We start from the raw sequence: 27,730 nt of genomic DNA, 5'->3' as shown, positions 1-27,730 counted from the left end.
TCAGGTCATATCTCTTTAGTGCCTTGACTTATAAATTCCAAACTTGGTACAAGCCATCAGGGCATGGCCCTGGCTACGCACACCAACTTACATGCCAATAAGTAAGCGCCACCAACAGTTCAAATTTTTGAATGCAAGAAAAGCTTCAGAGACCACAAACTTTAACCGATCTTGACAATAATTGGCACATATAATCTTTAGACAAAGCCCAACAAAAGTTACTGGTCAGATTTTTGATCACTTGGGCGGCGCCCAGAGAAACAGGAAGTGAACTCGCATGTCAGCAACCCTTTCACAAATCGAAACCAAATTTGGTACAAGGCATCAGGGCATGGCGATGACCACGCACACCAATTTCCACACCTTTAGGTCTAAGCCTCTAGCGCCACCAACAGGTCAAAATTCATAATTTTCCTCAGAGTAACAGGAAATGAGCTCATATCTCAGCAACCTTTCCACGTATCGAAACCAGTCTTGGTACATGGACTTGAAACCACATCCTGAGGACGCACAATAAATTTAGTGACCGATGACCACAAGGGGCGCTATAATTCGCAACACTTTCTTGTATCGACACCAAATTTGGTACATTGACTTGGGACACCATCCTGAGGACACAAAAAAAAACGTTTCGACTTTCGACCACTAGGGGGGCGCTAAAGTTACAGGAAATTAGCTAATATCTCGGCAAGGCTTTGAGATATCGGAAACAAACTTGGTTCATGGACTCGGGACCACATCCTAAGGACGCACAATACATTTTGTCACCGTTGACCACAAGGGGCGCTATAATTAGCAACACTTTCTCGTATCGACACCAAACTTGGTACGTAGACTTGGGACCACATCCTGAGGACACACAATACATTTAGTCACCGTTGACCACAAGGGGTGCTATAATTAGCAACTAGTGCTGTCAAACGATTAACCCTTAGAACCCTAAGCTGTTTTTAGGGCATTTTCACTACCTTTATTCATAAGGATTTATTCTGGTCATTGTAAGTGCCACACACATATATTATATATTGTTTTTTTCAGGAGAGTTTATGCTATTCAGATCTGCCATCATTTCATTTATTAATACTAGCATTGATTTTATTTAGATTTTTAAAGAATTAAAATATAAAAAGTGTATTATAAAAATTCTTATATTTCGACATGTATCTCACCACTGCAAGCTCACAGCTCTACATGCATTTCATGTGTGTGTAGGGCAGACTGTCCTGAATCGGGCAATATAATTGCCATGTTGGAGGGATACTCTGGGGCTGAGCAATTTACAGAAATATTTGCTGTGTGATTTACGGAAATAAATGCCATTTTTTATTTAGTGATGAAAAATGACCTTTCTGCGCTCCATATCTGTGACACGAACTGATCTGACCTGACTTGACCCGAGGTTGCGTGTTAGCCTGCGTGCCTGTGTGTATGCAGTCATAATAATTCTCAACTCTTTACTGCATTGCCATGAACAAAGTAAAGGCGAAAAAGGTGTTTATTTGTTGAACAAATTGGGATGCAATGTGAGCCTCGAATTGGATGCCATGCAGGAATTTGTTAGGATCTCAAAACCGGAATATGAACATGCTTTGCCATAGAGAAACACATGATAGCATTGGATTATAAACATGCTTTGCCACAAGAACAGACACAAACGTGGGGTAAGTCCAGCTATATGAAGTTATTATTTTGCTGTCACTTCGTCTGTTTTATAACCCAGAAGGATGTACTTGGTATCAAATGATAGCTCTGAGTCTCCTCTTTCATCTGACATGCGTGGCATATCTATGCGATCACGGGTCCGCGAGTAATTCATACGAGAGTAATGAGTGTGCAGCATTGGTTTGTGTACATGACGTAATTATTTTGCAGTCACTTCATCTGGTTTTATAAGCCAGAAGGATCGATATACATGGTACCAATGGATAGCCCTGTGCCCCCTCTTTCATCTGATATGCTTGCCATATCGATGCGATCACGGGTTCGCGAGTAATTCAAACTAGAGTAATGTGTGTGCAGGTGAATGCAGAGAAGTATAGACTGTAAATATGATGCAATTTGATTTAATTTCATGATTTTTTTTAATTTTCATACTTGATCGTACAGACAAGTGTGTAGTCTCGTTGGAAAGCCCCACTTCTGCTCTGTCGTGCAATAAAGGTTTTATCTCGCTGCGATGAACCGTTCCGGAGCAATGTAACAGAGAAGAAAGGGTGTGTTTTTTGACGCACTTTGCGTCAATCGGGTTCTAAGGGTTACATTTTTTAATCACGATTAATCGCTGAATTCCTATAGTTAATCACGATTAATCACATATTTTATCGCATGATTAAAATTATATTATTTTGCATTGCTGAACTTTCCAGGAGTCCATATTAACAATATAAAGCAATTATTGTGTATCTTGATTAGGATTCAAATGAAAGCCAAGCAAGTTACTTCATTAACTTAACTTTAAGACGTAGGTCTATTTGATTATTTCAAATCAAATGTCAAAAGATGTGCAGCAGACCTGAGGCAACACAATATATTCTTCAGAAATATAGCTAATAAAGGGCATAACAAACATAAAATACTATATTCATTATCTTTGAGTTCAGTTGAAAATAAGGAACTTTTCGACATTAGTGCACTGCCATTTTATAGGCTTAGGCTACAGCAGAGAATGTCTAATAAGGGGAGAACTGCCACTCTCGGAAAACTTCCGGTTTCTGAACTGGTTGCAGTTCCTTCTGTGGTTCCACATGAGGGCGCTCGTCCACGAGTGCAGAATGCATGGAGGTCTATGGAGCTATACCCCTCAAAATCCACTTTTCTCGGGATATAATTTTTTTTCAAGTAATTTGAACATTGTATTCGAAAGGGGAGGCAAAGAAAATACACTTGGTGGAGTATTATATTTTGCATGTGTGTTATATTAAGTCACTTAATTGTTCTAAAAAGCCTTTCAAACGTGTCAATGACGTCACTCATTAGCACAATGCTAGCGTGTTATGGGCAACAACGACCCAAACTGTAAGAAATCAAAAGGACTTAAGTACTCGTTCATTCAACTTTTGACCTATAACCCATGTTGAAGTTATACAAACTACAATCAAATCTGAGATTTGTCAACGACAATCAGGTGAAAGAGACAAATTTAGCCGTCTAGCTCCATTGACTCCCATTCATTCTGCACTCATGGCGATCGCCCCCAGTGGAAATATGGTGGAACTGCAACCAAAATTCGGTACAATGGGACTTAATACGGAGTGGCAAGGCTCTCCGTAGACGGGCTCTGGCTACAGTCTATGGTGCACTGTCACTTGCCACACACATCAGCGCCAAAGTTTTTAACACGCAAACACTGGATGAACAATGGATTTTATGGAGCGGCTTCGACCAAATATAACTGAATCGTGATTTACACGGCGGCAAAGTGTGATGCTGGTGTGCAGAGTTGTATTGAAAAGAATGGAATCTAATGTACAGTAAATGAATGTCGAAATCAGAGTGCATCGCACTAATGTCGTCATCGGTGTCCACAGCAATTTAAAACACCATTCAGCTGACGGGGAGTTCAGAACTGCGTTGGTGTTTATTATACGAATCTACTCTTTGGCCGGCTCGTAAGCCCAAACAAGTGTGTGCAGCATGCCTTTACGTAGCCTACTAAAGGCGAATCATAAAGATAGGCTACATTTAATCTGCATCACGCCCCATTTTAGCGGAAAACAAGTTAACATTATATCATTGATTTTCACTGAAGACAGCTAGCCTAATCACTCCTTGATGTTACATCTAGTTATTAATTTACAGGCCATTCAATCATTTTACTAACAGGGCAGTTATGAAGAATTATGTGTATGTAACTTACTCATGTCTAAACTATGTACATTACAACCCATTCAGAACGTAGCTACACTTACCATATCCCATGTAAAACGGTTAGCTTGCTAGCTAGCCAACTGTGGAACTTCAGTATAACAGGCATAGCCAATTATCTCACCTAGTTGTAGGAAAAAGGCTACGTTTATATTACAAGTGATAGAATGAATGTGTGACTTATGTTTAGTTGATGTTATGACATGTAACGTAAATGACATGTAAGCTTGCCGAACTTATAGTCAGCCACTGGCAGTTTGACTGTCCCTACATTCGTGACACTCCTGTTAGTAGCCTATAGGCTATAAACTGGAAAGAGCATAATGGTCACATTAATCCCATAAACACACAGATAACTCTTACACCAACCTTATTGTGTGCCTTTTATTCACGTTTGTTTGAAGATTTAGTAAGTATAAGCCCTTTTCGCTCCCCACTTTGATGCAGCATAGGTTTCCATTATCCAAACAGCTCCCTTTCCCCTAAAAGGGGGCGTGTACATGCAGCACGGTCTAGCTAGATCATAGAATGTATATATATATACAGTCTATGAGCTAGATCCAGTGTAGTGTTGTAGTTGTTCTAACGTTACTAGTTGTTGCAACAGCATGTGAAAAAACTACAAAGTTTGTTACACCAAAAAGAATGTTAATCTCGCGATAAAAAAATTGACGTCGTTAAAATAGGTTTACGCTAACGCCGTTAATAACGCATTTAACTGACAGCACTATTAGCAACACTTTCTCGTATCTACATCAAACTTGGTACGTTGACTTGTGACCACATCCTGAGGACGCAAAGTACATTTAGTAACATTTGACCACTAGGGCGGCGCTAGAGGAACAGGAAGTGCTGACGCATGTCAGTTGCAGTGCAGTGCAGTTGAGAGACCCTGGGCAATGGGCAAGTGGTGCAGTAGAGACCTTTAGGCAATTGGCAGGCTAAGCAGTACAGACCTTGGCAATGTCAAATTTATCTGCCATCTCGGCAGCTCAAGTATCTGCAACCAGCTTGGCCCCCTCATTGCTGCTTTGCAGCTATATTTTTCTTTATAATTGTTATGTTGTTTTATGTCATACTGTATACTATGGAGTCATATTTTGAGTGCTTCCCTAGTTCAATGGTGTGCCTCAATCATCTCCATCTCCATCATCTGGGGCTATTTAATGGGGTAGCTCAGTTCCCATTTTGTTATGGTTATGGTTATGGATTTAGCAGACGCCTTTGTCCAAAGCGACACATAAATACAAAACAACATAATAATATTTAAAATTGAACAGGGAACAGATTAAAATGTAGGTCAAATATAGTAAGGAGAATAGTTGTAGTACACAATAGTATCAATTCAATCAATAGCCTAATAAAAAAGCAATGTAAAAAAGGGGAAAGGCAATAATAAAACAATAATGTCAATTCAATCAATAATCTAAAAACAATGACATGCTAAGACTACATTAAGGAGAATATCAATAATAAACAATAATGTCAAATTAATTAACAGCCCAATTAAAATAAAACAACATTATATAAACCATAACACATAAGCGCTTAAACAACTAAGTATATGTTGAATAGGAATGTCTTTAGACCCCTCTTAAACGACCCAACACTACCACAGGAACGGAGAGGACTGGGCAGTTCATTCCACCAACATGGAACCACTGAAGAAAAGAGTCTGGAATTAGACCCAGTTTTCATGACTGGTCGACACAACATACGCTCACCAGAAGACCGCAGTGGGCGGTTAGGGATGTAAGGCTTGATTATTGAATTAAAATAACTAGAAGCAGATCTAGTTAGTGTCCTATAGGCCAAAGTGAGAGATTTAAATTTAATTCTGGCTACTATAGGGAGCCAATGGAGAGTAACTAGGAGAGGAGTTACATGTGTCCTCTTTGGCTGATTGAAGACCAGGCGTGCTCCAGCATTTTGAATCAGCTGTAATGATCTTGTTACACAAGCGGGTAAGCCAGCTAATAGTGAATTACAATAGTCCAGCTTAGAGATGACCATGGTCTGAACAAGAAGTTGTGTGGAATCTTGTGTCAGATAAGGTCTGATCTTCCTAATGTTGTAAAGCATAAACCGACATGATTTTGCAATAGAAGCTATATGCTCAGAGAAGTTAAGTCGGTCATCAATTACAACGCCCAAGTTCCGTGCCGATCTAGTTGGGGTCAGTGAAGTTGAGTCAAGCTGGATGTTAATCTGTTGGGGAATAGCTGTTTTAGCTGGAAACACCAAAAACTCTGTTTTTGAGAGATTAAGCTGAAGGTGCCGATCTTTCATCCAGGCTGAAATATCCTTAAGGCATGCAGAAATCCTAGAGTCATCAGGTGGGAAAGACAGGTAAAGTTGAGTGTTGTGGTAGGGGAAAGACTCTCCTGTTGTTTGTTTTTGGTAGGGAAAAGTATTTTTCCTTTATTAGTGTGGCTATTTTTGAACATCTTGACATATAAATAATTGAGTTATTGGAACCAACATCTACCTCTCCTGCAAGTGCCTTTTCTCCATTTCCACCTAACTCACAATCCAACACGTGGGTTGACCGCCCGGTCGCTCACATGTCACATGGCCAATGCTTCCAGTTTCCGTCCACAAACCACACTTGTGTTGAATGAATCACCTTATGTATTACATTTGAGAACTGAGACTGTGACCTTTAACAGTTTCATTTTTTATTCCACAAAATGCATTCAGCTGCTAGGTTAGGTAAAATACAAAAAAATAGCTTGCTAATAGGCAATACAAATCTGTCAGTTGTCGTTAGACTGTTTTTTTTTTCTTGCTACAATTCTGAGAAACTTGCCATGTTTAAACCTTTATACAATAAGCTGCAATATATTTGTGTCTGCTTTGTTTATTCCAGGTCGATCACAGTGAAGCTGGTTCAGGTCCATCATAAGGAAGTTCGTCCAGGTCCATCACAGTGAAGTTGGTTCAGGCCCATCACAGTGAAGCTGGTCCAGGCTCATCATAAGAAAGTTGGTCCAGGTCCATCACAGGGACGCTGGCCCAGGTCCATCATAAGAAATAACACTCTGCAGTCTGCACACACTCAGCTCTGGTCTGGTCTATATTTTTTCAAATCTGCATTTGTATACACTAGAGATATGTTTTGGTCTTATATAAAGTTCTACTAATGTTTCTTATAATGTTTTTTCTAATGCTCTTATGCATTTGTTTGGCATTAGTCATGCAAGCTTGTCTGCCATACCTGTAGGGTTAATGAGTCACTGAGCTGGCTCCCCCCTATAGGCCAGGTGATTTAGACCATGTGGAATGCCTGTTTGCAGTGAATCTGAGGAAGAGCAATCAAGGTCATAACGTAATTCTTGCCAAACTATGAGAAAATAAAATCAAGAAAAGAAAATACCAAGGAGTGTGTGGACTTTTTCCTTAAAAGTATTGCTTGTTTTTGTCCTGCATCTGGGATTGTGCACAAAGTCTCTTTACAAGTTGCTGGAGAATGGAGCCATACAGTTTTCTAAGAAATGTATCTGAATTTACCTGTATAGGTGTCACCAAGCCATATGTAATTATTTTACAATCTCAGAAAATCATGTTTATTGGTTGCGAAATAGTTTGGGTAGATTGTGGAATGACAGTAGCAACATAGAATAGCATTCACAATTTATTGTAACATTGTAACATAATGTGTCACAAAGAACAATTAACATTGCTACTGTATAAAGTCTGGGACATCAGTATAACTTTACCCAATATAGCCTTTACATTTTTCTTTTTGGGTAATCTTGTAGTTGAGTCACATTATTTGGAAAACAGTGGCTGATCTTGCATACATTATTTGGGGACTTGCTGACTGCAGATTTAGAAACCGATATACTGTGGTTTGTTTATGAGGCACTTTGAAGCTTGCCTAGCAATGTCCATCAAAAGGGGGAAGTGAGTGGACAGTGTGAGCCACATGACAGTGTTGATGAACAAGTCAACAGCAGATAAAAGTTTTTTAACCAACAGAACTGTCCCAGTCCCATGTTTGTGGTGGGCTACATGCTTCACAATGACGGCAAAGAGTTGTTATCAGACATTCACTAAGACTTATTTCCCAGCACCAATCTATCTAATAAAACCCTTTGGAAGTACCATTCATGGTATGTTATAAAATATTGAAGTTGTGGGAAGTTGTTATGGCTTAAGCTGTATGTTTCATTCGTCCCGACCGAGGACCGAATATTTAAAAATTAAATAAAGGAAAACCGAATATTGACCCTTCATTTAAATTTCCAGGATTATTGTTATGTGGTAGGAAGTGAAACCAAGTCAAGCTGTATGCGTGTCTTACCGCAAAAAGCTGCGTCATCTGATGGACAAACCACATAATGCTAACAACTCTTTCCCGTCATTGTGAAGTGTGTAGCCCACCTCGCGGTAATGGAATGGAAATGTCTTATAGCTGTAACAGTAAGTGTTCCCATTAATATAATGTTCCCCATATACAAAACATATTTGAAATATAAGTTCACAATATATTTTGAAATATATGTAAATATTCAAAATTGACAGATTTTTTTTTTTTTTTGAAACTTAAAATATATTTCAATATATTTTTCAAAATAAGTGCCCTGCCTCCGTCAGTCTCCATAGCTTAACATGGTAAAAGTCAATCCCCTACTAAACATCTTGTTTAGTAAAACAGCTGTTCCATTCCCCACCCCCTTAATTTATAGTGTAAACAGATTAATGAGGAGAAAATTAAACTGACACAGTGATGTATCGCTTGTGTAGCAGACATTACTGCCATTGCACAAGGCTGTACATTGTTAGGCCTAACGTTAACGTTATCTCCAGACTGCCAGTGAGTTCACCGGGTTGGTCAGTTGTAAAGAACTTTGTTGGTGTTGCATCGGTTGTGGAGACACAGCTGTGCGCAGTTTCACGCGAGTTTATTTTATTTATTCATTTGTTTGTTGTCTGTCTTGTATGTCTTGGTGTCACGGGTACGCTGGCGACTACGCCGCTCCGTCCAGCATCTATTGTCTATTGTCTTAAGGCCCATTCACACCAAGAACGATAATGATAACGATAACTATAACCATAACGATAAAAGCGTTCACACTGAACAACGATAAACAAAGTCTCTCCTTGTGTTAATAAATGTGACGGCTAAAATTCGATGGGTTCTGATTGGCTATTAGCATTTTATCGTTGTGAAAATCGCTCTGAAAGTGATCCCCAACGATATCGTTCTTCATGTCGTTATCGTTATAGTTTATGTGTGAACGTCGTCATTCATATTAACAAGAACGATATTTATTTATAGTTATCGTTATCGTTCTTGGTGTGAATGGGCCTTTAGTCTATGTGTCAATGACAATGTCTTATATGTGGAGCGCTTTGGGTTGCACTCTGGGCATGTTAAATGCGCTATACAAATAAAAGTGACTTGACTTGACTTGACTTGTTGACCATCCATTTGGGTCCAGACCAGAGCAGAGTGTGTGCAGACTGGTATTTCTTATGATGGACCTGGGCCAGCTTCCCTGTGATGGACCTGGGCCAGCTTCCCTGTGATGGACCTGGACCAACTTCACTGTGATGGACATGAAGCAACTTCTCTGTGATGGGCCTGGACCAGCTTTACTAGTGTGATGGACTATGTACAAACAAAAGCGACTGTTTTAGCATTATTTAAAAGATGCATAGACACTGAATTACTTATTAGGAAGCTAATGTATTACAGTAAATGTATGGTCCCTAGCCTGGCAGCTAACATTAGACAAACATGGAACCAAGTCAGATAAAATGAAAATAAAAAAAATCTAAGGTGCATATGTTCAGATTCCACTCAGAATTATTTTATTTCACAACTATTTTACACACAAATATGCAAGGACCTACCTTTATTGAGATACAAGTGACCCACTGGTTGTTTCTGGGAAATTTCAAAATGGCAATAGGAGAAGCGGAAAGCTCACATTGATGACATCACAAGGCTGTGATTGGTTAAAGAGTTGTTGGTCCAGGACCGTCTTTAGAATGTTGGTCCAGGAACAACTCTTACTTGAACAAATCATGGTCACCCGTGACACATAGTTGCAGCTACAATCCGACTTCTCAAAACGAGAGCACAGTAATTTTTGTGGGAAATCGCAGAGTGTGTTGTATTTATATGGACATCTAAGCTAATAAGTTTGAACACACCCAAAGTCCAATATAAACATACTAAGTTATATGACATTAATCAAAATAAAAGTCCTCAAAAGAGAATCACTAATTATACATTGACTGTTATTTTGGATAACAGAGACAGGACCTATCGTCAAAATTTCGGTGTCCACCACTCTAGTTCATCCAAAACGAACCAGAAAAGGGACTCAAAGTGCTAAATACCGGAATTATCCTTTAAGGACATTTCAGAATGCCACACAGCTACAGACAACGATTGGCAGACAGGGCGAGATGTCACTCATGCTGCCAACCAGAGACTGCTTTTAAGTCACATTGTTGCAAATGTCATAATGACGATGTATCATTCCACAAAAGGGTTTGTCTTCTCTATCATAAAGTTATTCAATAGGCTTAACAATAAACATATAGCCTTAACTCAAAATTGCTGTTTGGCTTATCATTTTGATCTGTGAAAAATGTCACATGCAGCCATGCCTAAATTCTGCTCACTGCACATTTATTAAAGGCTAATGTATTATAATATAATATTCAGTGTTCATAATTGAATGCTTAGCTGGAATGATGCTTTTCCATATCATCTTATTTTAAAGCATGCCTACCTGTATGCTATGTATACTGCTCACAATGTAGTTTATGGCAATGTGGTTATCACAGAACAAACACCTATTTTATTCTTATTCTTTCTATTCTATACACTTTTATTTCTTACAAAATACTGTATCAATTACTGTATATGAAGAGCCATAGTGGGGCTTGATTACAACCTTGTTATGAGAGAACATTTTTACATGTTAAACATTTTATTAAAAATGACTATCGGCCATCTGATCCCTTATCATACCTGTTCATTCGTACTCGTCGCTCGACTTATCGTGGCTAAATTCAAGATAGCGGCGAACGGTAAACTTCCTGAAGGTACTGTCTGTATAAATCGTCTTGTACATAAACTACCAGTGCTTTTTCAAAGTTCTCAATGTCTCGTTTTAAATGTCAGGGCCCTCGGAAGTCTACCAATGAAGTGTGGAGCTACTTTGAGCCCCGTAAATGGTGTAAAACAGTGATTTATTTGTATGGCTAGGCCGATGCCCGAGGCACCCCCATCGAAAACCTGTTGGTAGCATCGGCTAACTAGCGCCAGATTTCGGAGTGCACGGGAAAAGCTGAGATGAGCTATGAGACAAAAGTTCACACTCGGTATCATGTTTCAACACACTTTAGGTCAATATCACATCAACTTCTTTAACAGTCAGTTACCTTAATGGTGTAATTTGAAGTCTGTTAGATTCTAAGTAGAAACTCAGATCTGCCGACATGCCAATTTGAATCTCCTGCAAATTCATGCAAGAGTGAGATAAAGAGAGGTAATGACCAGGCTAATATCCATCATGAAAGGCTTAGCTTTTTACACTGTTGTGCAAAATCCCTGTGGTGCCCATGCCCACCACTTCAAAACTTCCAGCCACCACAAATGTGGAAGGAAGCACTAAAGAATAAACATGTGTCCATGTGATCAGACTGATAACATCTTTCCATGGAGTACAAATAAAGGCGGAGCTGTTTTTCTCAGCCATATAAGAAGTTCATGATCGCAACATTCCCCATGCCAGCAGTTGTCAGTATCTAATTAGGTGAGTCTGACATCACATTTATCATAATTTTCATTCAGTTATTGAGAATGGGCTTAGAATTACAGCTATCAAACAGAGCATTCGCCATGGGTTATCAAAAATATAACTGTTAAAAAAAAAGAAAAATATGACTGCAGGCAGCAATAAGGGGGCTGAACAGGCCATATTTGCCATGGCAACACAATGCTAATACTTGACACGTGACTGTAAGCAGTCACAGGAAGTTTCATGAAATGTGTGAGGCTTGGTCTGAAGATCATCTGTACCAGATTTGGTGAAGATAGGATAAAATGTGTGACCTGTAAATACTAACTAGTGTACCAAATTTCACAACTTTTCTCCAGATAGTTATATCGGCTGCCATGGCAGAAAAAAAGATGCATAATAATAATAATAATAATAATAATAATAATAACTAGAAATGCAATTCCAAGGAATTACCAGTGCATGAAAATGCTAAAGTTGTGATGTAAAATATCATGTATAGTTTAAACAGATAATACAGAGATGGTTACTACGGTGATGCTAGGATAGACATGGTGGTTGCATAGCTTAATAAAAGTTGATCGTTTAAAAGTAGACTGTTTAAACGCTGAATGTAGATAGTTTAAAAGTTGTTGATAGACAGCTAGTTTAATAGATAGTGAAGGGAATATTTTGTATTCATATTTTATGTGAATGGTTTAATGATTCAAGTCTTTATGACTTGAAGACTGTATAGTTCTTATGGTCATTTGTGATTGTGTACCCATGTGTACCCTGTGTGTGTGTCTTTGGTCTGTATGCAGTGTATCCATTGTTTATGCCTTTTGCCCATCACCAAGGTGTGAATGTTTGTAGAACAGCATGTGTCCAAGCCTCTGAAGGACTTCCCAGGAAAGGGGGTAGTTTTAATTAAAAGATAATAGAAGCTGACCAGACCTGATGAAGGCCTAATCCTCATCCTCCCTTTCTATTGCATATTCAAACTGGGTTGGACCTAGAGGACACTCCTTCTTTGTGTGTAACTTTAAATATGGTCTCTGTTAGTCAGAGAAAGAAGAGAATATTGAGAAACTGGTGAAACCCATGATGGGGTGACACAAAAATGTACTTTTCTCCCTTGGGGCACTAGGCCCCTCATTGAAAAGAATAAAGCCTGGATTCTGACCTGCATCGTCCTGATTAAGTCTCAAGAGAAATATGGTAGTAAAAATATACTATCAATAGTTTAATGATAGTTTAAAAGTAGACCGTTTAAAAGTTGAAGGTAATATTTGTAGATAGATATTTGAAATTTGACGACTACTGAAAGTTGGAATGGCTCTAATGTTTGCTAGCAGTTATGCTAAGATTTGTAATTCTGTTAACCATGCTACTTAGCTAATGTTTTATAGCTGTGCTAGCAATGCTAACCTGCTAACCATGCTACTTAGATAACGTTTTCTAGCAGTTTAATGAATGTTGATATTCAAATAGTTTAATGGCTGTGTATAGGTAGATATTTGACGATAACTGAAAGTTGGAACGACTCTAATGTTTGCTAGCAGTTATGCTAAGATTTGTAATTCTGTTAACCATGCTACTTAGCTAATGTTTTATAGCAGTGCTAGCAATGCTAACATGTTAACCATGTTACTTAGCTAACTTAACTAACATTTTCTAGCAGTTTTGCTAAACATGCTAAATATGCTAGCAATGCTAGCATGCTAACTATGTTAACCATGTTACTTAGCTAACCTAGCTAATCATTTTTAGCAGTTTTGCTAAAAATGTTAACTAACATGGTAACATGCTAACTATGCTAACCATATTACTTAGCTAACCTAGCTAATGATTTTTAGTAGTTTTGCTAAAAATGCTAACATGCTAGCATGCTAACTATGCTAACCATGTTACTTAGCTAATCATTTTTAGTAGTTATGCTAACTAGCATGCTAACATACTAGCATGCTAACTATGCTAGCCATGTTACTTAGCTAACCTAGCTAATCATTTTTAGCAGTTTTGCTAAAAATGCTAACTAACATGTTAACTATGCTAACCATGTTACTTAGCTAACTTAGCTCAGTTATGCTAACTATGCTAACTAGCATGTTAACTATGCTAGCCATGGTACTTAGCTAACCTAGCTAATCATTTTTAACATTTTTGCTAAAAATGTTAACTAGCATGCTATGCTAACCATGTGACTTAGCTAACCTAGCTAATCATTTTTAGCAGTTTTTTTAAAAATGCTAACAATGTTAGCAATGCTAACATGCTAACTTTGCTAACCATACTAACTAGCTACAGTGGGTAGGAGTCATAGTTGATGAAAAGTGTTGACATAGTTGATGACAAGTTAAAAGTTGTTGATAGACAGCTAGTGAATGTATATAGTTTAAAAGTTGAATGTAGATAGTTTAAAAGTTGTTGATAGACAGCTAGTTTAATAGATAGATAGTTTAATGATAGTTTAAAAGTAGACCGTTTAAAAGTTGAATGTAAAAAGTTCAGTAGTTTAATGGGTTACATTGTTTAACAGTGGATTATTGTAGTGAGGACTTTTATTTTGAAACAGTTTTGGGCAGAGGAAACAGTTGAATAGGATGTGTAGTCTTAATTGACCCAGATTGTATGCTTAACCCTTAAAGGAGTACCGTCACACCAGTGTGACGGGAATGTTGAGAAATGAACGTTCTAAAGAATATCTGGGTTCATTGAATTCAACATAGAATTTTAGAACCTTCAATTGTTGCGGAACTTAGAACGTTCAAAAACCTACACCTTTAAGGGTTAAAGCCTGAGGCTGCAGGTGGCCTGAACACCTGCCATAGGATTCTAATTGCTTAATGGCCGTATTATGATGTCATAATCGGCAATGTTAAGTCTATGGGGATTTTTAAAAAGTTTTTCTTTAATAGTTTAAAAAGTATAAAAGTTTCAAAGTTGAAAAGATATAGCAACCCGATCTGTTTGAAGACCTACGTTACAAAGTTTGAATGAAGTTTCTAAGTTAAACTGTTCAAGAGAAATTGCGTCTAGAAAAAGTGGTAAGCGGAATAATAAGAAGAAGTTGCCTAGGAAGAACAGTACAGTGCATTTTCATGCACTGTAATAACAGAAGCAACTAGAAATGCAATTCCAAGGAATTACCAGTGCATGAAAATGCTAAAGTTGTGATGTAAAATATCATGTATAGTTAAAACAGATAATACAGAGATGGTTACTACGGTGATGCTAGGATAGACATGGTGGTTGCATAGCTTAATAAAAGTTGATAGTTTAAAAGTAGACTGTTTAAAAGCTGAATGTAGATAGTTTAAAAGTTGTTGATAGACAGCTAGTTTAAAGGAATACGTCACCCCTAGGTGAAATTGGGTCTCTCCCCGCAGTCCCTAGAGTTGGATGAGTGAGCCAAAGCGTTTTATAGCCGACCCAGCCATTGTCCTAATCTAGAAACGGCCCGGTTAGCTTTAACTTAGCGTAGTCGCTGTAATCCGGCGCTGCCAGCTAGCATGTCGTTGCAAAAGTGAATCAAATAACTCAAGATTTTTTATAATTATTTCTCGTAACCTGTACATTCACATCGAGTACAAATATCAATGCAAATTAACACGAAGGGATTTACTAGACCAATTTAGATTTGGAACTATTTTCGGGCATAGCACCGGCAAAGCACCGCTGCCAGGCGCAAAGACATCACGGATTACAGCGACTACGCTAAGATAAAGCTAACCGGGCCATTTCTAGATTAGGACAATGGCTGGGTCGGCTATAAAACGCTTTGGCTCACTCATCCAACTCTAGGGACTGCGGGGAGAGACCCAATTTCACCTAGGGGTGGCGTATTCCTTTAATAGATAGTTTAATGATAGTTTAAAAGTAGACCGTTTAAAAGTTGAAGGTAAATAGTTTAAAAGTTGTTGACAGACTGGAAGTTGAATGAATGTTGATATTCAAATAGTTTAATGGCTGTGTATAGGTAGATATTTGACGATAACTAAAAGTTGGAATGGCTCTAATGTTTGCTAGCAGTTATGCTAAGATTTTTAACTATGCTAACCATGCTACTTTAACTATGCTAAAACTAACATTTTCTAGCAGTTTTGCTAAACATGCTAAATATGTTAGCAATGTTAGCATGCTAACTATGTTAACCATGTTACTTAGCTAAATTAGCTAATCATTTTTAGCAGTTATGCTAACTATGCTAACTAACATGCTAACATGTTAGCATGCTAACTATGTTAACATTGTTACTTAGCTAACTTAGCTAATCATTTTTAATAGTTTTGCTATGTTAGCATGCTAATTATGCTAACCATGTTACTTAGCTAACTTAGCTAATCATTTTTAGTAGTTATGCTAACTATGCTAACATGTTAGCATGTTAACTATGCTAACCATGTTACTTAGCTAACTTAGCTAATCATTTTTAACAGTTTTGCTAAACATGCTAACTAACATGCTAACTAGCTACAGTGGGTAGGAGTCATAGTTGATGACAAGTAACAGTTACAATGGCTGAACAGTTAAAAAGTTCAGTAGTTTAAAGGGTTAAATTGTTTAACAGTGAAATATTGTAGTGAGGACTTTTATTTTGAAACAGTTTTTGGCAGAGGAAGCAGTTGAACAGGATGTGTAGTCTTAATAGGGTCTGTTTGTATGCTTAAAGCCTGAGATTGGCAGTTGATGCAGGTGGCCCGAACACCTGCCATAGGATTCTAATTGCTTAACGGCCGTATTGTGATGTCATAATCATAATGTTAAGTCTATGGGGAAATTTTGAGCAGTTTTTAATTAATAGTTTAAAAAGTATAAAAGTTACAAAGATGAAAAATACATAGCAGCTTTGTCCGTTTGAATACCTACGTTACAAAGTTTGAATGAAGTTTCTAAGTTAAACTGTTCAAGAGAAATAGCGTACGGAAAAAGTGGTAAGCGGAATAATAATAAGAAGTTGCCTAGGAAGAACAGTACAGTGCATTTTCATGCACTGTAATAACAAGAAGAAAAGGCAGCTTCGCTGCTAGCCATGAAAAAAAAGAAAACAGAAATACAAATGAGTACCAAAGCCATGACTTGGCGTTGCCATGGTAGCAATTTCACTGAATCTACAGAAATCAATGTAATTCTGCTGTCATGGAAACGGTATGTCACACTTCAGTACTCACAATATGCTCACATGGGGCATCGGTTTCAATGCTCCTCATTCACGTTAATGACTGATGTCATGCACTGTAATTATTGAAAATAGTTAAGGATAGCTGACCGACTCGATAAACACCGGCCCGAATGTTTCATCTGAGAGTTGGTTGTACAAGTGTGAATGTCATCTTGCTCTGAGAAAATGGTGATTTATTCAGAAAATGTCTCTGTAAAGGGGGATTCCGGGTTGGGGCCCTATGGACCTGGGCCCCATTACAAACGTTAACCAACGCTTGGACAAAATGTTTAAATATATTTCAATATAAGGACAAAAACAACAAAAATTGGTCCAGTATTGACTTAGGTCACTACAACCAGCAACCACAAAACAGCTAAGCAGCAACCAGAAATGCCAAAGTAAACTGCTTGTTTTGCTTCTAATGGGCTCAAGGGTAAAGCAGAAACTTAATAAGGTAATAAGGTGTTGACTCCATCAAATGGTTGGTGGGTTGTGGTTGAAAATGTTTTTCAACATGATTGTCACTCCCCACCAACCAAGATGAAGGGTTGCTGCTTAATATAATGATCATTTTAAAGTGAAACGCAAAACCTGAATGAAAAAAATAAGTCTTTTGGGTATTAAAAAACTAACCTATAAATATAATTAACCTATTAATTCATCAGGTCCCTTGTTATAAACATAGGTATAAATAAAGCAGTAATGCTTAGGCAGCTTTACAGATATTGCTTTGTTAATGTTTAGGAGTCTACAATGAACACTGTTGAGGCTTTACTGATTGAGTTTCTAGAGGAACTGTCCTCAAAGGAGCTGCATGAGTTCCAACGCATCCTTCCAAACGGGGAAGATGTTGGGAGTGGTGATGATGCACTTCCTTTGGTCAAATTCATGATTGCTAAGTTTGGTGCTGATGGAGCTGTGAGGATGACCATATCCACCTTAACAGACATCAAACAAAACCAGCTGGCCAGTCAGCTTGAGGCCCAAACAGGTATCATAAATAGAATATATACTAGTCTCAGTTTCTTTTCATGAATCTCAATTTCATAACTGAGATAATGACAACTAAATCATCCTTACGGCTAATGTTTTGTGTTTTTTCCCCTCTATCACCCTGGAATGTCACAGGAAATGTTGGCCTTAATGTTAATAATGCAATGGAATGCCCAACAAAGTAAGTGAAATGTGTTTTTGTTTTTGCATTGAAATACTATTTGCATTTCAACAACTAGTATCTTACAAATAGTAACAATCTTTTTTTTCTTCAGGAAATTAAAGAAATCTTCTGATTATCTCATCTCATCAAGATTTGAATATAATCAAATAAATTGAATATTTAAGCAGCACTTGTAAAACAAAATTGGCCTACACAAATGTAAAAAATGGCTACACAAAACTTTGGTAAAGCTGTCTAGGTCCATGTGTTGTTTTCCATGTTTTATGTTTCCTGCCATGCAGTGATGGTTTTGCCCTTGTACTGTTTGGGATGCAGTTAACAGGGTATCTGCACATTTCCCAAGTGCAAATTTAAAGACTTTTAAGACCTTTTCAAGACATCTAAATGGAAAAATTAATACTATACCACGGCAAAAAAGATACAACTTAAAACTGTTTTATGCAATAGTTTTTTTTCTACTATAGTAGAAACTTTTCTACTATTTTTTTTAAATTTTAACACCCACCCCATTTGGGATGTCTACAGAAGTTACCAAATATATTTTGGTGAAAGAAAATAATTGTGTGTGAATTACCTTCACAGCTAATTCAACGCCCAATTTTAGGGTCTGGACTGCTTGCTTTTGAAGCTGGCTGTACATATCTGGTTGTGCTACTGGCTGAGGCTGACTGTTCTTCACCTGTGTCTGTAGTAGCCTAGGCTACTTGCCAAACATGTGTACTGGTCTGGATTCCCTTATTTTTTCAAAAGTAGACTAAGCTATTTAAATATTCTAGGCCTACTAACTTAGGCATCTATTGTCCCATATGCAGCACAGCAAATCAAAGGTAATACATTTGCAGTTGTATTTAAACCAACCAAAGCTTGACTGAAACATTGTAAACCATTGACTTGTTTTAAAAAAATGTATGGGAAAAGTTAAACCCCGTCCTCGCATGTTCCTGCTGGTTTCATCTCAATCACGCACGTAATATGAACACACTTACAGATGCGTTTCGCCGACATTCAAAAAAAAAATATGCGGTTATATTTCACAACTTTTGCGAAGTAGGCCTACTGGGAAAGGCTGGCAAGCAAGCTGCAGACCGATATTACAGGTAGGCTATTATAACTTAGACAGATATTTACTTAGGCGAAGCCAGCCAAACACGCTGGAGAGATGCAAACAGACACACTTAATGTGTATTTCCTCCTGATTAAGAAAACGTTTGTTTTCTTTTTCTGTCGGTCCGTGGTTCCTTCATAAATTGCGCAGCAAATTATCAGATGAGTGACTCGCGTCCATAGTTTGTGAAACGATGCTGCGTCCGACCAAAGATTCTAGAAGCCCAGCGCAACTCCAAAAAGGAGGACAAATGAGCGTCCGGCTTGAGGCTGCGCTGGACAGGACTTTTAAACTGTCCGGCCTAAATCCGAAAGTATGGCCACCCTATCACTAACTGGCTTACCCAGCTCTTTCTCCCGCTCACTCTACCGCTCGCGTAGGCTACCTAGGCCTACGTATCTCTCAGGCCTCGGCTATACCACGAAAACGTAAGGCATATTTTTACATAATTAGCCTACTTACCATTTTCACACCTTTAACGACCCGTGAAAACATCTTCACTCTGCAACCACTACACTTCCTTCAGTAGCCAGTCATTTATAGGGCCTACATTTCCGTTTAAAAAAATAGATGGAGACATTTCACTCGCTCTCTCACACTCGCTGGCGATCCCATACACAAATGTAATACCTCCTTTTCGAAAATTCAAGACATTCCAGACAATTTAAGACTTTTCTAGGCCTTAAAAACCGAAAGTTGTATTTAAGACATTTTAAGACTTTTTAAGGACCCGCGGGAACCCTGAGTTATCCCCTCTTGTTCATATTTCTTGTTCATATTTTTCATATTTAACACCAATAAATGAAACACTTACTATCTACTGATTGGTTTCGCTTGTCTTTTTCATATCAATGTTGAATCTCTGATAATTACCTCTTAGAGAGAGGTCATCCATTGTGGACCAAATAAGGTTTCCCCCTTGACTGTATAGATCAAATGCAAGATGCATGTAGAGCTGTGAACGTTGAAAGGAAGTAAAATGTATTAATCACTATTAATCAGTAATGGATATCAGGAATAGGCAATGTTCTATGTCTCCATTCACATTACATCACTTTTTAATTTATATTTCCCCTTTTCCTCCTTTTAGGAACATGCTATCCACAAGAGTCCAAACACACAATCCACAGGTAAACTGCCATGGCATGATATGATGACTTCTGTAAAAAAATAAAATAAAAACAATGTTAAAGATGACATGGAAAACCGCTTTCACTTTGGCTTTATTGAATAAGGAGAATTCAGTGAATGACGACAAAGCTACTGTGAACGGGAAAATAGGCCAACAGTTGTGTCCTCTTTCATATGTATATCTCGGACTTTTAAATGACCACTACAAAATCATTATCCATTATAACTTTGGGCTCGATTTTAACGGTCTAAGTGCAAATTCTGTGCATGATCATTTAAGGTAGTGGTCCCCAAACTACGGCCCGCCACTTCATTTTGGGTGGCCCCCCAAAACATGTCCGTGGTATATAGCATCCGGCCCGCATGGGAGTACGACATCGTCAAACTATAACCTCCGTAATTTCCCCCATTCATTATCTATGACGAGTCTTAAAGTGCCCATATTATGACTATTTTTCAACAAGTTAAAATAGGTCTATGAGTTCCAGAAAACATGTTTCTGAAGTTGTTTGCTGGAAATAGCCTGTAGGAAAAGATTCTTACCTACCTCTATTACACTCTTTTTCAGTCCCTTTCAAAGTGTGCTGTTTCTGCTGCTCATTGCATATTAATGAGCTGCTGCTCACTTACCCACGCCCCACTCCATTAACTGTTACCAGTGTTGCCAACTTAGCGACTTTGTCGCCATATTTAGCGAGATTTCAGACCCCCCAAGCGACTTTTTTTGTAAAAAGCGACTAGCGACAAATCTAGCTACTTTTCTGTTCTTGGAGACTTTTGGAGACTCTGATGTGATGGCATGTAACATCCCTTTTTACTCTTCTGAGTGAGCAGTGAGTTCGGTTGTGCTGTGTGAAAGTCTCATGCCTGTTTCATTTGTGAATTACATCGAGTTCGCCCGAAGCGTTGTTATGATTATAAAAGTAGGCCTAATGACTGGCCTGTAGTATCAGCCCATGTTATTACACGGAAGTAAATATTCTATAGATCTAACAGCTCAGACAACGTTATTGGAAGGTGCCGCAACTCTATGGCCGCAACCTCGGGTGAGATTACCAGTCAGTATATATATCTATGTGAGATTACAACCAGAATCAACGAGACGAGAGCAATGCCATGATGACAGGCAAACAAGGACACGCTGCCAGCATCGTTCAACAACCACTGAACAAAAGAAAGTAGCCTAGGCTACAACTTCATTCACAAGCAGTTCAAAATCGAACATACAGGTTAGGAAAATATAGCATTCGTTTAGGCTGTAGCCTCAATGTTGTCAATGCAGGACAGAATGTCAGCTGAGGGGGAAAAAATCTGTTGGTCTGTCCTAGTGACATTAAGCCTAAATATATCCAAAATATAGCCAGTAAGGTTAAATTGTGTGTAGCCTATGGTGAAGTTATAATCAGACTTCAAGCAGTGCAAAGCAGATGGAGCAGTTGGGAATAGGTTGGACTGCTTTTCAGCCACTTGATGCTCATTCTGGTGTAGGCTATGACGAGATAGTGTACAGAAGTGTAAAGTGTCTCAATTAATATAAGTATAGTAAATAGCAAACAGGTGTAAAAGGGAGTTAAAGGGCCATCGCCGTTTTTTTTTTTTTTTTTGGGGGGGGGTACACGACGTGGTGACGTAATTGATATGCAAATTAGTATGTGACGTCATCTAGCGACATTTAGCGACTTTTGGAGCTGGCTTTAGCTACTTTCCATTTTAAATAGTTGGCAACACTGACTGTTACCAGGGTCATTCGTGCCAAATCAACAAATGCCTCCAGCCTCGCCTGACCATCTTGGCTTTGCTTCATAGTTTATGTCAATAATGCTAAATATTACCCAACAACTACTGTGCAAAGGTTTAACCTTGTATCTACATTATTTTCTGAGATATGTAGGCTTAAAAAACAGTTGAACTCGTAGGCTTGGTGTGGAGAAGTGGGGTGTTGATTATGCAACGTCTGAAACACGCCAATTCAAAATCCCCTAACATCTAGCGCTACACCTTCATTTTACATAGTATAGTTAGGCTACAGAACTGCATCTTCTCAGATGAAGCACTGTGATATCTTGGTCAATAATTGCCAATTAGATTATTTAGCGTTCATGTAAACAAGTCGGTTGAAATCTTTAATCAGATTCATTTCAATCGGATTTAAATAAAAATGTCCATGAAAACGTGGCTATTGATTCCAATGGGAAAGACAGCTAGATGCTATAGTCACAGTTACATATTGATTCACAGGACATTCAATCCTTTTACTAACACAATGGTTATGAAGAAATGTGTAACTGACTCATGCCGAAACTATGCACTACCAACCTAATTCGTTTCCAATACCTCAGTGTTGAGAGGACGAATTTAGCCCGTAGCTAACACTTACCATAATCTCTATGTAAAACGGTTAGCTTGCTAGCTAGCTATCTAACAGTGGAACTTCAGTAGCCTACAACATAAGCTTAGCTATTTCACCTAGTTGTAGGAAATATGTAAGTGATGGGATTAGAATGAATCCCATGAAAAAACAGATAACTCTTACACCAACCTTATTTTGTGCCTTTTATTCACGTTTGTTCAACGATTTAGTAAGTATAAATCCTTTTCCCTACCCACTTCGATGCAGCTCCATAGGTTTCCATTATAACGTAATTGCCCTAAAAGGAGGTGGTGGATGGGAATATTGAAATGTTTCGCCTTGTGACGTCAAAAGCCTTGCCGATTTTGACCAGCTCACCCTGGAGGCTGAAGGCAGGATACATCCAGAAACCCTTATCTCACTCAAAACAGCATGGATGTTTTTTTTTCCAAGTTTGTATGCGTGTGGAAGCACCAGAGACACACAATAACACATCAAATCCCAGAAAAAGTGATTTTTTCATAATATGGCCACTTTAACAGTACGCATGTAATACTCTGTTTGTCCACTGGTGGTTGTTTTGGCGCTGTTTCGCGTTTGCCATCGAAAACGGAATGAAATGTAGGCCTACCTGCAAACAATGTAAGAGGCCTATACTGACTGCATCAGTGCTCAAAGTATTCTAATGACTATTGGTATTGGCTATTGATATAAGTTGATGGGCAGTGCACATACGTGTTCAAGGTTTTATCATTCTTAGAATGTGAAATGTGTGTGTAATGTTGCAATAAGTGTTTTATGACAGTCAATTTAAAGTCAAATGCTGAGAATAAGCTTTTACAGATTTGGAGTGTGACTTTACTGTACTTTATGTCTGGGTTCAGAAAATATATGAAACGTAAACATTTTATGTGTAAGTAAAATACTGTTATTGTTAAGGATTTCAAAACCAACATGTTCACATCACAGAAATAACAAAAGCACAAAATGTCTTGGATCAGGACAAAACTGTAATACATGTAATATACATATCCTATCATACATCTTTAAAACAATATTTTATGCTCTCTCTATCTCTCTCCCTCTCTCAACTTTTGTTGAATTCTATTAATTAGCCAAACTCCTCCCAGATTGAAGAGTACAACTTGAGCCCCCCTAAAGAATGTGTGATCATCAACAATGTCAAGGTTAACGATGATGAACGCCAAGGATCAAATATTGATGCAGGTAGGTGGTCTCTGGTCAGTATTTTAAATACCTACATGTAGAAACAGATTAAATAGATACATAGAACTCTTTTTGAGTTAATAACCCTAAAAGCCTCAATTACCTTCTTAAAAAACAGATGAACTGAAGAAGGTCTTCAACTGGCTCGGCTTCAGAGTGACCACGTGGGTGGACCTGACAGCAGAGGAGATGAGAAGAAAGCTCAGAGACGTCAGGGATGAAGTGCAGGGAGAGTGCTTCGTCTGCTGTGTGCTCAGTCATGGCTGCAGGGAGGGCATATTAGGGGTGGACGGTGAACTTGTTTTCGTCAATGATATCAACTCCCTGTTCTCAGGGCCTAACTGCCCGGCTCTGCTCAACAAGCCCAAAGTGTTCTTCTTCCAGGCCTGTCGGGGTTCCAGACGAGACATTCCAGCTCAGGTAGCTGAGACACCTGGTCTCCAGGTGGACTATGTGGACGGGGTCATGGTGGGAGGAGCCATCTCAACACCTGCTCACTCTGACTTCCTTAACTGCCTGTCCACAGTGGATGATTATGTCTCCATCAGATGCATTAAAACAGGCTCGTGGTTCATCCAATCTGTCTGCAGACAGCTGAGAGAAGGTTGCTCAAAGTGAGTACTATAGACAAATAGCATGAACAGTATTACATGCTTGGAGCACTGATTCTAAAGTTACATGAAGCCAGTTTGAATTTACATTTTGTTTTCATGTCCAGAAATGTGGACATTCTGACAATCCTTACTCAAGTCAACATGGAGGTCAGCCAGAAGGAAGGCAGACTCGGCAGGTCGACTCTGAAGCAAACTCCAGAACAAAGACACACCCTGAGGAAAAAGCTTTACTTGCGGTAATGGAAACAGAAATGATCGATTCTTGTCTAATGATAGCTAGCTGGTACACTAGCTGTAAGTCCGTAAACTTTAGAGACGTGCTAGCAACAGAAGCTAGCCCCTATTCATGGGTTTCATCAGGTCCCTTTCCACAGGTGTATTAATCAAGCACCATGCAGTCTGCATTGATAATTAAAGGAGAATTCCGGTGTGATTTTGACCTAAAGTGTGTTGAAACATGATACCGAGTGTGAACGTATGTCTCATAGCTCATCTCGGCTTGTCCCCTGCACTCAGAAATCTGGCTAGGCCGATGCCCGAGGCACCCCCAACGAAAAACTGTTGGTAGCATTGGCTAACTAGCGCCAGATTTCTGAGTGCAGGGGACAAGCCGAGATTAGCTGGGAGACATACTGTACGTTCACACTCGGTATCAGTGCCAGCAATCTAGACCATTGTTGATGATTTTTGTACAGCCACAGCATATTCTGTGTTATAGCTATGAACACATACAATGGCTCGATTAAAAGGTGAGACTTTAAGCTCTCGGTGGGTGCAAACCGTGTATTTCTACACGCCTCTGTTCCTGAGAAATCCCAAGCTAAACAGTGGCTAGTTTTCATCAAAATCGCTGTTTTTTTCTAGAAATGGAGATATAAAGTCTTTCATGAAATATGAAGTGTTGCCTGTTACTTACTTGTGTAAACTTTCCGGGAAGTGATCAGCGAGACCTGGCGAGACTGCCACCTAGTGATAGACCCACGAAAATGGCCTGGTTTTGACCTGACGTGTATGCGTCACTGATTCGACCCAAAGCGGCAACCGAGTTATGATCGTCATATATTTCATTTCCATTCATCACAGAGTTCCCAAAATCACATATAAGGTGTGTTAGAGTGTGTAGTTTTGTAATTAAAAAAAATAGCTAAAAACGTAATATTACGTTTTTGGCACTCAACGCATGGGAAGGAAAAACGTAATATTAAGTTTTTGGCACTCAATGAGTTAAGGTGCTTGATTTTATTCACCTGTGGAAAGGGACCTGATGAAACCCATGTATGGGTTTTAGCCTGCTTGCTAGCACACCTGCCTCCCAGTCCAAGGTGCCGCAAACTAGCAGGCTGAACCAAAAGGGACGTTATCCTCTGCACAGTCACAGGGTGGCTACCATATCTGCTAGAGTTACCATATCTGCTAGGTACATGTACCCACAACAGCATGTCTGAGGATATAGAATGTGGGCACAGATGCAACAATGATATTGTTCAGTCAGATCTGCTACTTTGGTTGTACAGGGGAATACTAGAGAAGAGTGAGAATTTGCAGAAAAATGCAAATGAAATGCTCACTGTGTGTTTTGTTCTCCTCCACAGACCTCCACAGTCTCAATGAAGCCTCATCTTCTCATTGCTTATAAGTTTACTGCAGTATTTCTCTTGTAGAATTGATTAAAGGAATAGTATACCTTTAAATCTGGAGGAGGAGGATGATGATTGCTGTGTGAATGCTGTTAATAAATAAATAAATAAATACATAAATAAGAGTTCATCTGGGAACTAAAAACATCACATTTATTGGAGCTTTATTTCACAACCACATGTCATTGACTGTAACATTAGACCATGGTATGTGTAACATTATGTAACATTAAATAAGAATTCTGTTTACAGCAGCAGCCTCAGCTCATTAACCATTGCAGATCAAACTGAATCTTATACATGCCACTTTTACAATAGCTAACATATTTTTGTTCGATCTGAGGTCACACTTTCAAAATTCTAAACACAACACAGTACATTCTGCGCTCCAGTGGCTGGCAAAATGCGGCCTGTTTTGAACACTAGATGCCATGTTTTAAGGTGAAAATAATGTCAGAAGAGGCGATCATTAATAGTACATCAGGCCCTTAGTTTTAAAGAATTTAGAGAGGTTTTGAGCAGAGAATGAACTATTTGGCCAACCGTGTGATGCAGGTGCTGTGCTTATGGGGCAGCCGTGGCCTACTGGTTAGCGATTCGGACTTGTAGCCGGAGGGTTGCCGGTTCGAACCCCGACCAGAAGGCACGGCTGAAGTGCCCTTGAGCAAGGCACCTAACCCCTCACTGCTCCCCGAGCGCCGCTGTTGTTGCAGGCAGCTCACTGCGCCGGGATTTGTTACTGTGTGTTCACTGTGTGCTGAGTGTGTTTCACTAATTTACGGATTGGGATAAATGCAGAGACCAAATTTCACTCACGGGCTCAAAAGAGTATACTTATAAAGAACATTTTTGTTGTTAATAATCATACAAACTGTAAGTTGCCTAAAGTTAATGGGCAAGAGACGGTGAGTTGAAGAATATGCTACGGCGCGTTTGCTACGGCGCGTTTGCTCATCTGACGGTGAGTTGAAGAATATGCTACGGCGCGTTTGTTCATCTGAGGATTTCAGGAGCTGGGTGGTTTCAGTTGATGCCCTGACCACACAGAAGAGATTTGAGTATGTGTTTGTGTGTGTCTTTTCGGAAACGTTTGTCTTCTGGGAATATAGGTGCTTTCTGATTTATTCTGTATTTTGCATATGTGTCCCTGCTGTACCTGTGTACTGCTGACCAAACGAGGGAGATGTAGGACCTGACCAGCTCAAATAGAAACTGAAGAGGAGCCGCTGAAGAACAAAAAACAACAACTGGGCCCAGGGTTGTGATGTCCTGTTTTGGGCTGATCTCTTCTTAAGTTGGTTTAAGGTCTCACCCGTGTCTACTCTGTCTAGCCATAGCCTGCAGTTTCTACTCCAACTCACAGGTGCCAAATAGTCCTTGTACGGTCTCTGTTTTTGTTGTTGTTTATGATTGTCTTTAACCTGGATGTTTGCATTTTGCCTAGCTGACTGCCTTGTGTGTATAACATCAGGATCAATAAGTAAAGGCTTATTATTATCTTATGTTATATAGAGATTATTTTAGATTTCGCAATTGATTCCTCTCAGAGTAAATTCCCTGGTTGCAATTACTGTAGTATGCAAGGTAGGTAGCCTAGAAATCTAGACGCACCCTAGCAGGGTAGTCTAGCAACTCTCCATTGGCTTGCAAGGAAAAACTAAACTTCAATAAGGCTAATCACAATGTGTATAGAGTCAGTAGTTCCTTCGGATG

General features: G+C 38.9%; 1 protein-coding gene across 1 annotated transcript; it reads left to right on the top strand.

The window, feature by feature from the left end:
- The first annotated feature begins 11,579 nt into the window (after positions 1–11,579).
- On the top strand, positions 11,580–26,266 carry LOC143114309 (caspase-6-like). Its single transcript, XM_076275838.1, has 8 exons — positions 11,580–11,645; positions 17,521–17,767; positions 17,905–17,950; positions 20,149–20,188; positions 23,655–23,766; positions 23,885–24,380; positions 24,485–24,616; positions 25,973–26,266. The coding sequence occupies exons 2-8, from the start codon at positions 17,530–17,532 to the stop codon at positions 25,989–25,991; spliced, it is 1,083 nt and encodes a 360-aa protein (XP_076131953.1). The 5' UTR covers positions 11,580–11,645; positions 17,521–17,529; the 3' UTR covers positions 25,992–26,266.
- The last annotated feature ends 1,464 nt before the right edge of the window (positions 26,267–27,730 follow it).

This window comes from Alosa pseudoharengus, unplaced genomic scaffold (genome assembly GCF_046254945.1).
Source record: "Alosa pseudoharengus isolate Yale_2024_CS ecotype anadromous, Long Island Sound unplaced genomic scaffold, YU_APseudo_1.1 YU_APseudo_1.1_scf_9, whole genome shotgun sequence".
Taxonomy (NCBI): Eukaryota; Metazoa; Chordata; class Actinopteri; order Clupeiformes; family Clupeidae; genus Alosa; species Alosa pseudoharengus.
The sequence above is the reverse complement of the archived record's forward strand: the minus strand, read 5'-3'. Positions and strand labels throughout refer to the sequence as shown.

Bases quoted from the DNA above. Each gene is read 5' to 3' on its own strand.
- LOC143114309 (XM_076275838.1), top strand. From the start codon at position 17,530: ATGAACACTGTTGAGGCTTTACTGATTGAGTTTCTAGAGGAACTGTCC. The intron at 23,767-23,884 runs GTAGGTGGTCTC...CTTAAAAAACAG, and splicing joins AGGATCAAATATTGATGCAG to ATGAACTGAAGAAGGTCTTC. The intron at 24,381-24,484 runs GTGAGTACTATA...TTTCATGTCCAG, and splicing joins CTGAGAGAAGGTTGCTCAAA to AAATGTGGACATTCTGACAA.